This window comes from Eschrichtius robustus, chromosome 13, assembly GCF_028021215.1.
Source record: "Eschrichtius robustus isolate mEscRob2 chromosome 13, mEscRob2.pri, whole genome shotgun sequence".
Lineage (NCBI taxonomy): Eukaryota > Metazoa > Chordata > Mammalia > Artiodactyla > Eschrichtiidae > Eschrichtius > Eschrichtius robustus.
In genome coordinates, this window is record NC_090836.1 from 10507952 (window position 1) to 10520029 (window position 12078).

At 40.1% G+C, this 12078-nt stretch overlaps 1 protein-coding gene across 1 annotated transcript in view; it reads left to right on the plus strand.

Moving 5' to 3' along the window:
- Positions 1–4004, plus strand: part of CREBL2 (cAMP responsive element binding protein like 2) — a 32636-nt gene extending 28632 nt beyond the window's left edge. The window contains exon 4 of the mRNA XM_068560032.1: positions 775–4004. Within this exon, the coding sequence (XP_068416133.1) occupies positions 775–779 (5 nt within the window). The 3' untranslated portion in view covers positions 780–4004. The remainder of the gene's footprint in view (positions 1–774) is intronic.
- Positions 4005–12078: the final 8074 nt, after the last annotated feature.

The window sequence follows — 12078 nt, forward strand, 5'->3', positions numbered from 1 at the left end:
ACAGTTGTCTCGGCACCATTTGTTGGAAAGACTGTTAAGGTTTTAGAATGAAGATGCCATATGTTGATTTCTTCATCATTGTGATTGCTTTGGGAGCACTTGAAAATAGTTATAAGGAAATGTTACAAACTTTTTATCTTTTAAAAAATTTTTAATAAAACTGAAGGATTGGATTTTTATAACTTTTATTAGATGAGGTAACATTTGCCTTAATCTAAATTCAATTAATGAAAAAAGCCAAATCAGTTCAGTTTTCTTTCAGTCTGTATTTGAAAATAGCCTTCCCTTAGATACTAAATTAAAAAAAAAAATGCATGCATTTTAAAACAGATTAACCAAACTTCATTGACTTTAAAAGCATTCTTGAGACTTCCCTGTGCCTGGTGGTGCAGTGGTTAAGAATCCACCTGCCAGTGCAGGGGACACAGGTTCGAGCCCTGGTCCGGGAAGACCCCACATGCCACGGAGCAACTAAGCCCGTGCGCCACAACTACTGAGCCTGCGCTCTAGAGCCCACAAGCTACAACTACTGAGCCCCCATGCCACTACTGAAGCCCGCGCACCTGGAGCCCGTGCTCCGCAACAAGAGAAGCCACTGCGACGAGAAGCGTGCATACCGCAAGGAAGAGTAGGCCCAGCTCACCGCAACTAGAGAAAGTCTGCGCGCAGCGACAAAGACCCAACGCAGCCCAAAATAAATAAATAAATTTATTTATTTTTTAAAATAAAAAAAATAAATAAAAGCATTCTTACATTGGTAACTTTATTTTTCAGGGTGAAGAGCATATAAAATGATGAGTCAGTGATTGAAGCCAATATTCTGATTCTTACGGAGGATGAATAGGGAAGATTGTACTTCTTGGCTCCATTTACTACCTACTGCTCAGTCATCTCTGTAAATTTGCAGTTTCTACCAAAATGTGTGATCATAGATCTCAAAGGATCTTGCTTTAGTTTTCAACACTTGGAAAATTTACAAACATTCAGACCTGTTCTGGTTGGTATTGCCACCCATGGCATTTAACATGTTGCAATGCTTGAAAGCACAGTAGAGAGAATGAGTGAAGATTATATTTTTTGCACCTCAACTCCACATTGCTTTATTGGTTAATTTATATTCTTTCCATGTAATTCATGTAATTGTATGTGTATGTGTGTTTAGGTGTCACTTCCTTTCATGTTTTTGATTGCCCTACAAAGAGAAACCAAATGGGCTGACTACTGATTATAAGTTCTCAGCCTTTATGGACCTAATCTTATTTCTTTATATTTACTTGAGTAATGTTTATTTTCTGCATGAACCATTTCTCCTGTGAGCCATTCCAGCATAAGCTGTGAATATGTATTAACAAATATATACATTTCTATTTTTATAATCCATAATGATATGCCCGTTTTAAATAATGTACACATTAACAAAATCCATCAAGAAAGCCCTTAAGATAGCCTCTATTTAAAACTTTTGTTGCTGTCTTTTCAAACTGTATTTGTACAGGTTTGCTAGGGCCTAATCTGTACTTGGAGAATAATTAGTCAAACTTTATTTTTAAATAAGAAGTAACCTGTTAGGCATTTCAGTAGCATATATATCGTCTTGACAACCCATAGAGTGTGTTTCTATTGTATGTCTATATATGTATATGGGGAGGGCAGGAGTGAATGTTCACACACATTTCGTTGTGTAATCACCTAATTTGGAGAATTTTTCTAAAGAAAATAGGATGAAATTAGCTGCTGAGATGGAGTTTCTGCCTCAAGAGATCTGGAACGAAATGAGGGACACATTGCTGGTGGATCTAATGGCGGTAGCCATAACCCGAACACTTAGTTTCTTCCCTGATTAGAGTTTCCTTATGAATGTATTCTGAGCCAGAGAGAAACACACTGTGGGTGTGCATCCGGTTCAGCCCTGGCCGTGCCTCCACTCTGGAGTGAAGCACTGAAGCCAGAGTCGCTAGGGGGCCTGGCAGGAGGGGCAGAAGGCAGAGGAGTTCCCTCCAGTTCCCATCACAGCTACCTTTGCTTTCTTCCTGGCTACCAAATGGAGTGATGGTTGAGGAATCACACTCATAATAGGATACACTCAGATCTGGGAATCTCTTGATGTCCCCACTGGGACACTTTAACCCTCTCTCTTCTCTTTCCCATCGTTAAATCAGGAGTTGTGTTCTCTGTTGCTGCTAAATTGTAACTGTTCTTTGCTCTAATGAAGCAAACATTTGGCTTCCAAACAATACGTGTTTTGTTACGAAGTAGTTTAAGAGGAGGCATCATAGTCTAGCTTGTCTGTGAGGTGGAACGTGAGATGGACCACATAGTTTCAGGTGATAAGGTACCTCCCTCCTTCTCTGAGGCCATGCATTTGAATTAAGTGCTTCCCCTTAGCCTGAGTTCCTGAAGATCTCTTGTGCTTAGGTCGCAGACTCAGATCTCTAGTCTAGTACTGTGTGACAACTGATATACCACTAGCCCAGTCTGTTGGGCCTCTCTGTGTTTTGGAGGACTGGGGGTTTAAGAGTATTTAATGTCTTTTTAGGATCACAAATATAGATAGATTAAAGATTGTTAATATTCAGGCCTTCAGAATTTAAGTTTTTTAAATACAGTGTTCAGATTGTAATGGGTATGTTTTTGCCATCTGGTCTACTCAAATGTATATTTTTATTTTGCAAAACAGCCCAAGACATACTGTACGTTGCTTTGTTCAGTACCTTTTGAATTCCCCAGAAGAGTTGTTTTCAAAACAAACATTCCAAATGAATGTGGCTCTTCAGTGGAACGTCCCCATTGTGCTTGAAGTGTTTCTTCTCTGGTTGTGATTTTAAATTACAGGCTCATTTGAGCTACTCCCCTTCCCTTCAGTATCTTTACAAGAGCAGTGACTTTGTCCTCAGGTAGGCGATGTGTAATTTGGGGTGAAAGTAAATTACAGTTTATTTCAGTTTATTCCTAAACCTATCTATTTGGTATTTTGGAGTAGATCAAACCGAGAGAAAAATTCCTTGGTCTTAAAAAGGAATGTTCTGATTGCTTTGGGTATTGTGCTGGTTGCACGCTTTGGCCACTTGAAGCATGTTAATAAACGTCACTGATTAAAACAGCTGGAGCATTTCTTGCCCCATTCCAGTTAAGGAGCAGCATGCTGAAATCCTAGCATCTCTCACTCACCTATAAGGACAACATACAGGCTGAGAGAGAACAGAAGCGGGTGGAAGAGTCAGTGAGCTCAGTCCCCCTTCATCTGTTCTGCTGTTCTCCTTGCTCTCTGAGTAGACAGAGTAATATTTCCTTTTTCCTTTTCCCAAAGAAAGGAAGGTAAGGGGGAAAATAAATTCATGTATTTAGACCAGTCATATTCTGTTGTTAATTTAGCATAGATCCGTTGTATATTAGAGCAACTGAGTATAATATGGAATAAGTTTGACTAGATCAAATTTTAGGATATAGCTGAAGTTCTTAAATTTTTTTCTATTTTATCTAAAATCTTTCTAATGTATCTGAATCAGAATGTTTCATGCTGCAGCAAATTCATATCACTGTTTACCAGCTAACTGACAGTATTTATCAGCATCACCATTTAGCATTTTATTTTATCATCATCTTTGAATTGATAGGCTTGATTTGGGTTGTCCCAAAAAGTATAGGTTTAAACTGGACTTAGTTAAAATAAAGGCAAATAAAATTTAAAAACGTAAATGCGATGTTTCACAAGAAATCAGTTGCAATGTTATCAATTACATTTTTAGTTTTAAAAGAGAGGAAAATTACTACTAAATCACATGTTATTTTGGGGCATTGAAGGAATTTTTCTTTCTCTGAAGAGCATTGTACAATTGTATTTTTATGAAAAATAAAATATCTTCACCGGAGCCATTTCAAATTTGTCTGTTTCACAATACTGAAGTATGTCTGTATAAGCATAGTAAAAAGAGTATGACATTTAGGCAGAACTGGTCTTGAATCCATTTTTTGCGTCACCTTGAATTATGTACTCTCTCGGCTTATTTCCTCGTCTGTAAAAAAGTGGGAGGATAACTTTCCAGAGTAATTGGTAGGCTAAATAGAGTTACGAGAAACTGCTTCTTAAGTAGTAAAGAATTACATTAAATTTTAAATATTCATGTGTGCCTGGGTTTGACTATTAAGATTTAAATCACTAACGATAAATATATTTAATGGGCTGGAATCTAAATATGTAGTGTTGCAGGCCTCATGCTTCTGAAGTCTTTTTAGCTATATCATTATGTCTGTCCCTGGAATGGTGTATAGTTGGGGGCTCTTTTTAGCAATAATAGCCTTCTATTAACTAGACTAATTTTAAGAACAGTTAATGTTCCACCTGGCAGTAATCCTATCATCTGTATAAAGCAGATTTTCAGGCTGCTAGGTAACCTGGCTCACTTTTCCCTTATTCCATCCATTTTACTTAATTACCACAGTATCATGAATCGAAGCGGGACTGCTGTGTGAGGTTGTGCTGAATGTGCACTGCACAAAGGCACCCAGTTTAGGAGGCCTAGAATCGACCTCACGTTCCTTTCAGCAGGCCACGTGAGGAGGAAAGGGTGCCTGCCATTGCTCACCAGGGCACACGTGTGGCGCAGGTCTGCCCGGAGAGGAGCCTTTCTTAATCCCTCTACCTGGAGGGTGCCTTTCATAAAACGTGCAAAACAACAGTGTGCTGCAGCTGGTGTATTGCTGGCCCCAGAGGAAAGCCAATCATGTGCATCTATCCCAACTCCGTGCCGAGTGACATCACATTGGTAGCTTTTAATCAGCAGTGATGGGAGTACTGACACCACAGAAATCAGTAAATGCTACAAATCAGGGATTTCCCTCCCCCGCCAGAGAGTTGGTTTCCAGCAGACCACTGTAACGGCCTAGCGTAGGCCAGCATGGCCCTGACCCGAGCAGCGACATTTGAGGCCCCGCGTATCTGACTGGAGGACACATGGAGCTGGAAGGACTCTTTGTGAGTCTCTAGGAAGTTTGGAGGCATCCATGTCAAATTGAGATTCCTTCACAAGACAGATGGTGGTCGTGACTCAGAAATGGTTATGGGTTGCAGAGAACTACCCAGGTGAACTCTAGAAATGACCGGGAGGCAGATCAGCTGAATTCTTAAAGCAAGCCTTGGGGTCAGAGTGGGTACAACTAACTTACCTATTGCTTTGTGACACAGTGCTCCCAACACTCCTGGGCTGGGGGTTGGGCTGCAGTTGGACAGTCAGCTTTGGCTTACAGGCCATTTTGACTCTGCAGTTAGATAAGTATTTGAGCAGGAAAAATCTCCTGAGATCTCACAGAACCCAATTCAATCCTGCCATGCCCAGTGCCCCTTTCCTGAGAGGAAAACAGTGCCTGACAAGCATTGTACAGCCCCGAACCTGGTCAAGTCAGCAGGCTAGAAATGACGACCCCTGTGCCTCCACTAGGTAGCCTTGGATAACCCAGAACCAGCAGGCCAAAAGCCCACACTGAGTTCTGGATTTTACCACTTCAGTGGAATGAACACCATGCTTGCCAATACCACAGGAAAAGAAGGTATAGGGTTAATGACAAAAAGTAAATAATAATGCCCCGCAAACCTCAGGCCCTTAAGGAAATGAATTCCAACAACAACCACGTGATCCTGGAAGCAGATGCTACCTCCACTGAACCTTCGGATGAGACCCTGACCCTAACCCTGTGATTGCAGCCTTGTGAATCAGAGGACACAGTTAAGCTGTATCCAGGTTCCTGCTCACAGAAGTTATGAGATTAAAAAAATGGGGGTTATTTTAATCTGTCAAATTTGGGGGTAATATACAATAATAGATAACGAATATAATTGTTCCATTTTTTTCATGTGAAATACAGATTTCATGTTTAACTTATAAAAATAAATTCATTTAAAATATCTTCCAAATAATAACAAACAAAAAAATAACCATACTCCTTTTTGTCAGATCCCATATTCACCAAGCAACTTCCAGATTATACTTCCAGATTCCCAATTATTCCAAAATCAGTAAGAATGTGCCCTGAGTAAGTCATCTAAGCATTCTGGTCATTGGAAAGGAATATACCCCCTTGAAAATCAATACACTGGACTCTGGTTAATATACTTCAGTCTCCTGTGAGGGTAACTAGGGAGCGGAGAGTCAACCTTAGGCTGTGGGGTCAGTTCTGGGACAGGTGGAGCCAGGTTGGGATAATACCACTAAGATCGCTAGCAGTTTCCTGAGGCCAGGTGATGAATGCCGCTCCACCCAGCCTGCGGTGCCTCCAGCTTGCGGGTGATCTTAGCTGCCAAAGGGTAAGGTCTCACTTTCACCTTCCACAAGGTGTGACAGCTCATATAAACCAAAAAACGGAAACAGGTGCTATTGGAGATCTCTACCTAGTCTATGAAATTACGTTGAGTTTTATTTAATATGTGGCCTGTTTTAGTTGAGGGTTTCTTTAAACCACAAAACCGATAAATATAGGCAGTGTTTTTCCCCTTTGTCCTCCGAACAGTATACTCACATATCTTTTCTTAAAAAAACAAGCCATAAACCATTTAGCTGGTTTACATTTTTCTTCAAAATAAACTTAAAAGTTCCTTACAATATTTGTGTTTGTAAGTTTGAGTCTTTGGATTTTCATTGTGTTTCTTTGGCCTTTCACTCCAATTATCAAATAGCTTTAAGAAAACAGAAAACAAAAAAAAACTACCTTGACTTCAATTTCACTTGATTTCACTTAGATGTGTTTCTAGTTACAGTACAATTCACTTATGGTTCAACTGAAAATATATAATGGTTACATGTTTTTAGCTACAGAGTTGCCTACAATTAACTATGGCCAAGAGTGACTTAAGTCCCGTTTCACTGGGTTTTTTTATATTCGACTAGAATGGTTAAATTAACAGTTGAAACTGATTTCCCTCCATCAGTTCTTTCTATTGTATATGTGGAAATCGCAACACGAGAATGATGGTAAAAGTCTACATTCTCAAGTGTTTTCATATCCTGAATTTAGATCATGCCTTCTTAATAGTTCAAAAAAAATCCCCTTTGGAGTGAGTGAATAGAAGTAGCTCTGTCACCTACCTCCCATTCAAGTTCCTGCTCCCAGTTGTTCCTTCCACGTTGAGTCTGCAAAATATTAGCAGAACTAAAAAAGAAAGAAAAGAAAAAAGCTAAAGAAGGAAAACAATGCCACAATCTGAGAATGGTATTAAAAACCTGTTTCTACTAGTTAGCACATAGCAATAGGTGCTGAATAACTTGAAAATGGAAAAATCCATTGGGTTAGCAACAACTAAATTTAAATAACAACAATAGAAAACCTTTTTTGAGGGCTTCCCATGTGTTTGGTAATGCACTGAATGAATGATTTACATGGGTCTGGGCTCATTTTATTACAATCCTATAAGGTGGTATGATAGTCTTACATGTCAGCTATGGTAGAATACCAAGTTATTTAATCAACACTAACCTAGGTGGTGCAGTGAAGGTATTTTGTAGATGTGCTCAACAGCTTCAACCAACTGACTTTAAGTAAAGAAGATTATCCTTGATAATATGGTTATCTAATTGGTTAAAGGCCTTAAGAGCAAAAAAAAAAAAATGAGGTTTCCCTAAGAAGAAATTCTGCCTCAAGACTGGAGCATCAAATCCTGCCTGCTGGGCTGCCCTGCCCTAGATTTCAAACTGAAGACTACAGCAACTACCTGAGTTTCCAGCCTGCCACCCACCCTACAAACTTCAAGCTGGCTGACCCCCTTAATGTCAAGAACCAATTTCTTAAAATATTGTCATCTATCCATCTATCTATCTGTCATCTATGTCCTATGGGTTCTGCTCTTCCTGGAGAACCCTAATACAGGTAGGCATGTTATTTTCCCCATTTTAAAAATAGAGAAGCTGGGGTTTGAGTATTTGCTGGTTAAATAGGTGGTAAGCAGAACCTGAGCTTCAACACAGAAGTTGATTCCAGAGCCCTTGAAAACAACCATCATGCTTGTTTTTAAGGAAAACTTTGCTGGCTGGAGGTGTCACTGGAGTCTTGTGCCCAATTTTTACTAATTTTTAAAGGGTCATTCAAGTATATATAGTCCATCTACCTGGAGAATCAGATAGCCCAGAATTTTAATGAATCTGGACTGATGAATAGAGTATAAATCCATTCTTCTCAGACACTGTGCTCCCCACCCTCTCCACCATAAAACTCTTCACAACTCTTTTGCTGCCCAGGTATCCATGCCATGGTCTGTCTAGCACATTCAGGGTCCTACTAGCAGAATACAGTCTCCTAAAACAGAGCACTCTTTGGAAGGTATTGCAGGGAAACAGAATAGAGAGGATTCATTCAGAATTCCCTTATAGTTTTCATTTCCCATATCTAGCTGTTGTGGGCAAACAGCTGAAACTGCTGTATTGACTGTCTGCCACTGAAAACCAGATGATGTTCTCAAGCTTCCAGACCTGCATCATAACCCTGAAACCAGATACACACACCCAGCATTTCTGGGGGTCATTTTCCTGCAGAATTAAAATCACACACTTCTCCAAATTATAGGTGAATCCTAATTGTATAACTCAATTAGGGTTGATGAAGAGTTTTTAAAAAGCAATACTTTTAAAGAGGCTTCTTCTAGTAAGTCAGACAGAAAAAGACAAATATCATATGCTATCACTTACATGTGGAATCTAAAAAAATGATACAAATGAACTCATTTACAAAACAGAAACAGACTCACAGACATAGAAAACAAATTTATGCTTACCAAAGGGGAAATGTGGGGAGGGATAAATTAGGAGTTTGGGATTAGCAGATGCAAACTACTATATACAAAATAGATAAACAACAAGGTCCTACTGTATAGCACAGGGAACTCTACTCAATATTCTGTAATAACCTATATGGGAAAAGAATCTGAAAAAGAATAGATATTTGTATATGTATAACTGAATCACTCTGCTGTACAGCAGAAACTAATACAACACTGTAAATCAACTCTACTCCAATATAAAAAAAAACAAAAAACAAAAAACAGAAACAGACTCACAGACATAGAAAACAAACTCATGGTTACCAAAGGGGAAAGGAGGGGGAGGGATAAATTAGGACTTTGGAATTAGCAGATACATACTACTATATATAAAATAAATAAACAACAAGGACCTACTGTATAGCACAGGGAAGTATATTCAATATCTTGTAATAACCTATCTGATAATGGAAAAGAATCTAAAAAAGAATATATACTTTTACCTTCAGGTGTCCAGTTTACACCCGAAACTAACACAACATTATAAATCAACTATACTTCAATTAAAAAATAATAATAAGGAGGCTTCTCCTGAGAATGAAGACAGAGCTTTTGAACAGAAGTGTTCAGTTGAGCAAACAATTCAGAATGGCCCAGACTGTAGGTAGGGGCTCAAAAAATTAAAGAGGGTCTGAGGGAAATGAGACGGGCCAAAAATAAATTTAACCTAAAATAAATTTAACTGCCTACTTACCAGGAACACAGGAACATTTACTTTTAGGGAAAGTCTAGACTACACTGCTATGGAATCCATAAATTCTCAGAGTCAAATAATAAAAGGAGAAAAGAGAGAGGCCCTGGTAAGTGTGGGTGGCACAACTGCGTGTTTGGTGAGATGACGGGGTTTTTCGAAATGCTACCATTTGTAAAATGGGTTTAAAATAATATTTTGACTAGTGATTTCATGTCTGTAAAGGGTATTAATTATTTTGGAATTTCCTCCTATGTTTAGATGCTTTGTGTTTTGAACACACTGATTAGTTAATCTGCAGCTGCTGCTCTGGGTGCTCAGCAATTTTCACTGTCTTGTTGCTATGCAACAAGGACTTTCCCCCAAATCGCCAGTGTGCCAGGCCCTGTGAAGAGCTAGTGGGGTCTGCCTACTGGCCACAGTGCCACCAAGCGGTCGTTCTGCAAAACAGTGGCACCAAGCTGGTTCGTTTCCATGGCTGTCTAATCACGGCCCCCTAAGGTCGTCTCTGCTCCAGAGGAATTAGCAGGTTCACTAAGCAATGGGGAATTGTTTATTCTTTTCATATTCTTCCCAACACAGTGAGGATTTTTTCACTCCAGTGAATGCATCATGCCAGCAGCACGGCAAATTTAAAGAATGTTGGACTGGTTGGCAGAAGGCATTTTTGTGTACCCCTACTTTGACCTCTCTTGGACATAATTTGCTCTTCTAAACAGTGAGGGGCTTGGGTTAGGTCTCCCAACGTCCCATTCCTTCTACTCTAAAAGTCTAATTCTTTGCTTCTGTTACGTGTGGTTTCTATAAGGAGCATAACCTTGAAGCTGATCCTGGTCCAGCAGCTCCAACAGATCTTGCTTCTGTTGCTTCAAAGCGGGTTTGGCAGGTGGCAGCAAGGCTGGAGGGTGAAGGGAAGCACTGCACCCACCAGGAGAGGCAAGAGTGCCAACCTTATCTGGCACATGACTCTGCTCCCCACATGCTGGGTGGAGGTCCCCCTGGATAAAATTGCCCTTGCTGAGAACTCTGGCCCAGGGCATTCATTGGTTCCAGGCATCCTGGGGAAACCTGTGACGGGTCCACAGGGAAGTGTATCTGAGCAGGATGTGCTGATGGCCTTTGACCAGCAGGCTGGTGGGACTAATGATTTCACTGAAGATGAGAAGAAAAGGAGAAATTCGAATTCCACCTCAAAGGAAGGGACCCTGCCCCTTCCTCTGATGGTCTGTGGGCACCTGGAGCCAGGTAGGGGAGCTGCTCTCCTCAGAACCCTGCTCCCCGTTAGCTTTCCTGAACTCCCGTTTGGAGGCTACATGAATCCACATTTGTGATGCCCCTCGTCATGTGCCTGGTAAGGAGACTGGAGTCGTTTTCTTATTCCCCTCAACAGCCTGCCTCCCTGTGCTTGGCAGGTAAACGTGAGGTATGGTGAATGTTGTTCCTGTACTGCTGGGACTTATGCAAATCTTCATCAATCTGTGCGTTACATCCAGTTTCTTCCAAATTCAGGATCAAGTGAGGCAACAGGAATCCTAAATATTAAACTAAACTAAAAAAAAAAAAATACAATGAATTATCCACATGCTGAGAAAATGTAGCTGAATTATCATAGGTCATGAGACTTTAGAGCTCTCTCCATTGTGATTTGATTAACACTCTTAATTTGTCATTATTTGGGGGGATTTTTAAAAAAAACTAATCTCGATAACAAGAGTTTGTAAGAGGTTGTCTCACTGAATTTCCACCCACTGGGGTAAACTCACAGAACATTAAAGACAGAATGGAGCTTTGTAATCATCTAGTCTTTTTTGGTTTAAACTGAGACCTAAAATACATATATAAATAAAATTAAAGTAAATTAAATTTTACTTGTTACAATCTAACCTTAAAAAATAAATTAAAAAAAAATAAGTACTGCAGGGTCTCTTCTGTTTTTTAACAACTCTGAACCACAAAATACAAGGGCCATGTGACATAAACATCTGGCTCATTTTGTCTGGTCAGCCATTGGCTGATAGGATAAGGAAGAATATGTGGAGGAGAAAGAAAAGGAAGAAAATAAAAGACACTGTTTTTATCTTTTGACTTTGATTAAAGAAATCACCTCCACTTAAATGCATCAGCTCTGTAGATGTTTTGTGGATGGAATACTTTATTGTTCTCATTCTTCGCCCCAAATACCAAGCCTCATCTTGTCTTGTTTCCCTGTGTCTGCGAGGTGGGATGTACAGCTTCTTTCCCATTTCAGACGTTTAGCACCACCAGCCCAGGAACCTAGCCACAGCCAAGGAAAAGGTGAGGGCCAGCTCGCTAAATTTCTATACTCTCCTGTTAAGAATGCCACGTTCTCCCAGACCTCAAGATTTCCACGCAGGCAGCAGCCATTAGGCCCACAGAGGTCTGGATGGGTTTGGCTACTCATGCATTCCCTAGAGAGAAATCTGTCATGTCAAGGAAAGAGCAACAGACTTGCAGTTAGGGGACCTGAAGGTGAAAAACAGCTCGGTCACACTCCGACTTGGGCAAGTCACGTAGAGATGATAATATGAACATCACAGAATACTTGAGAGGATAAAGTGAGATAATA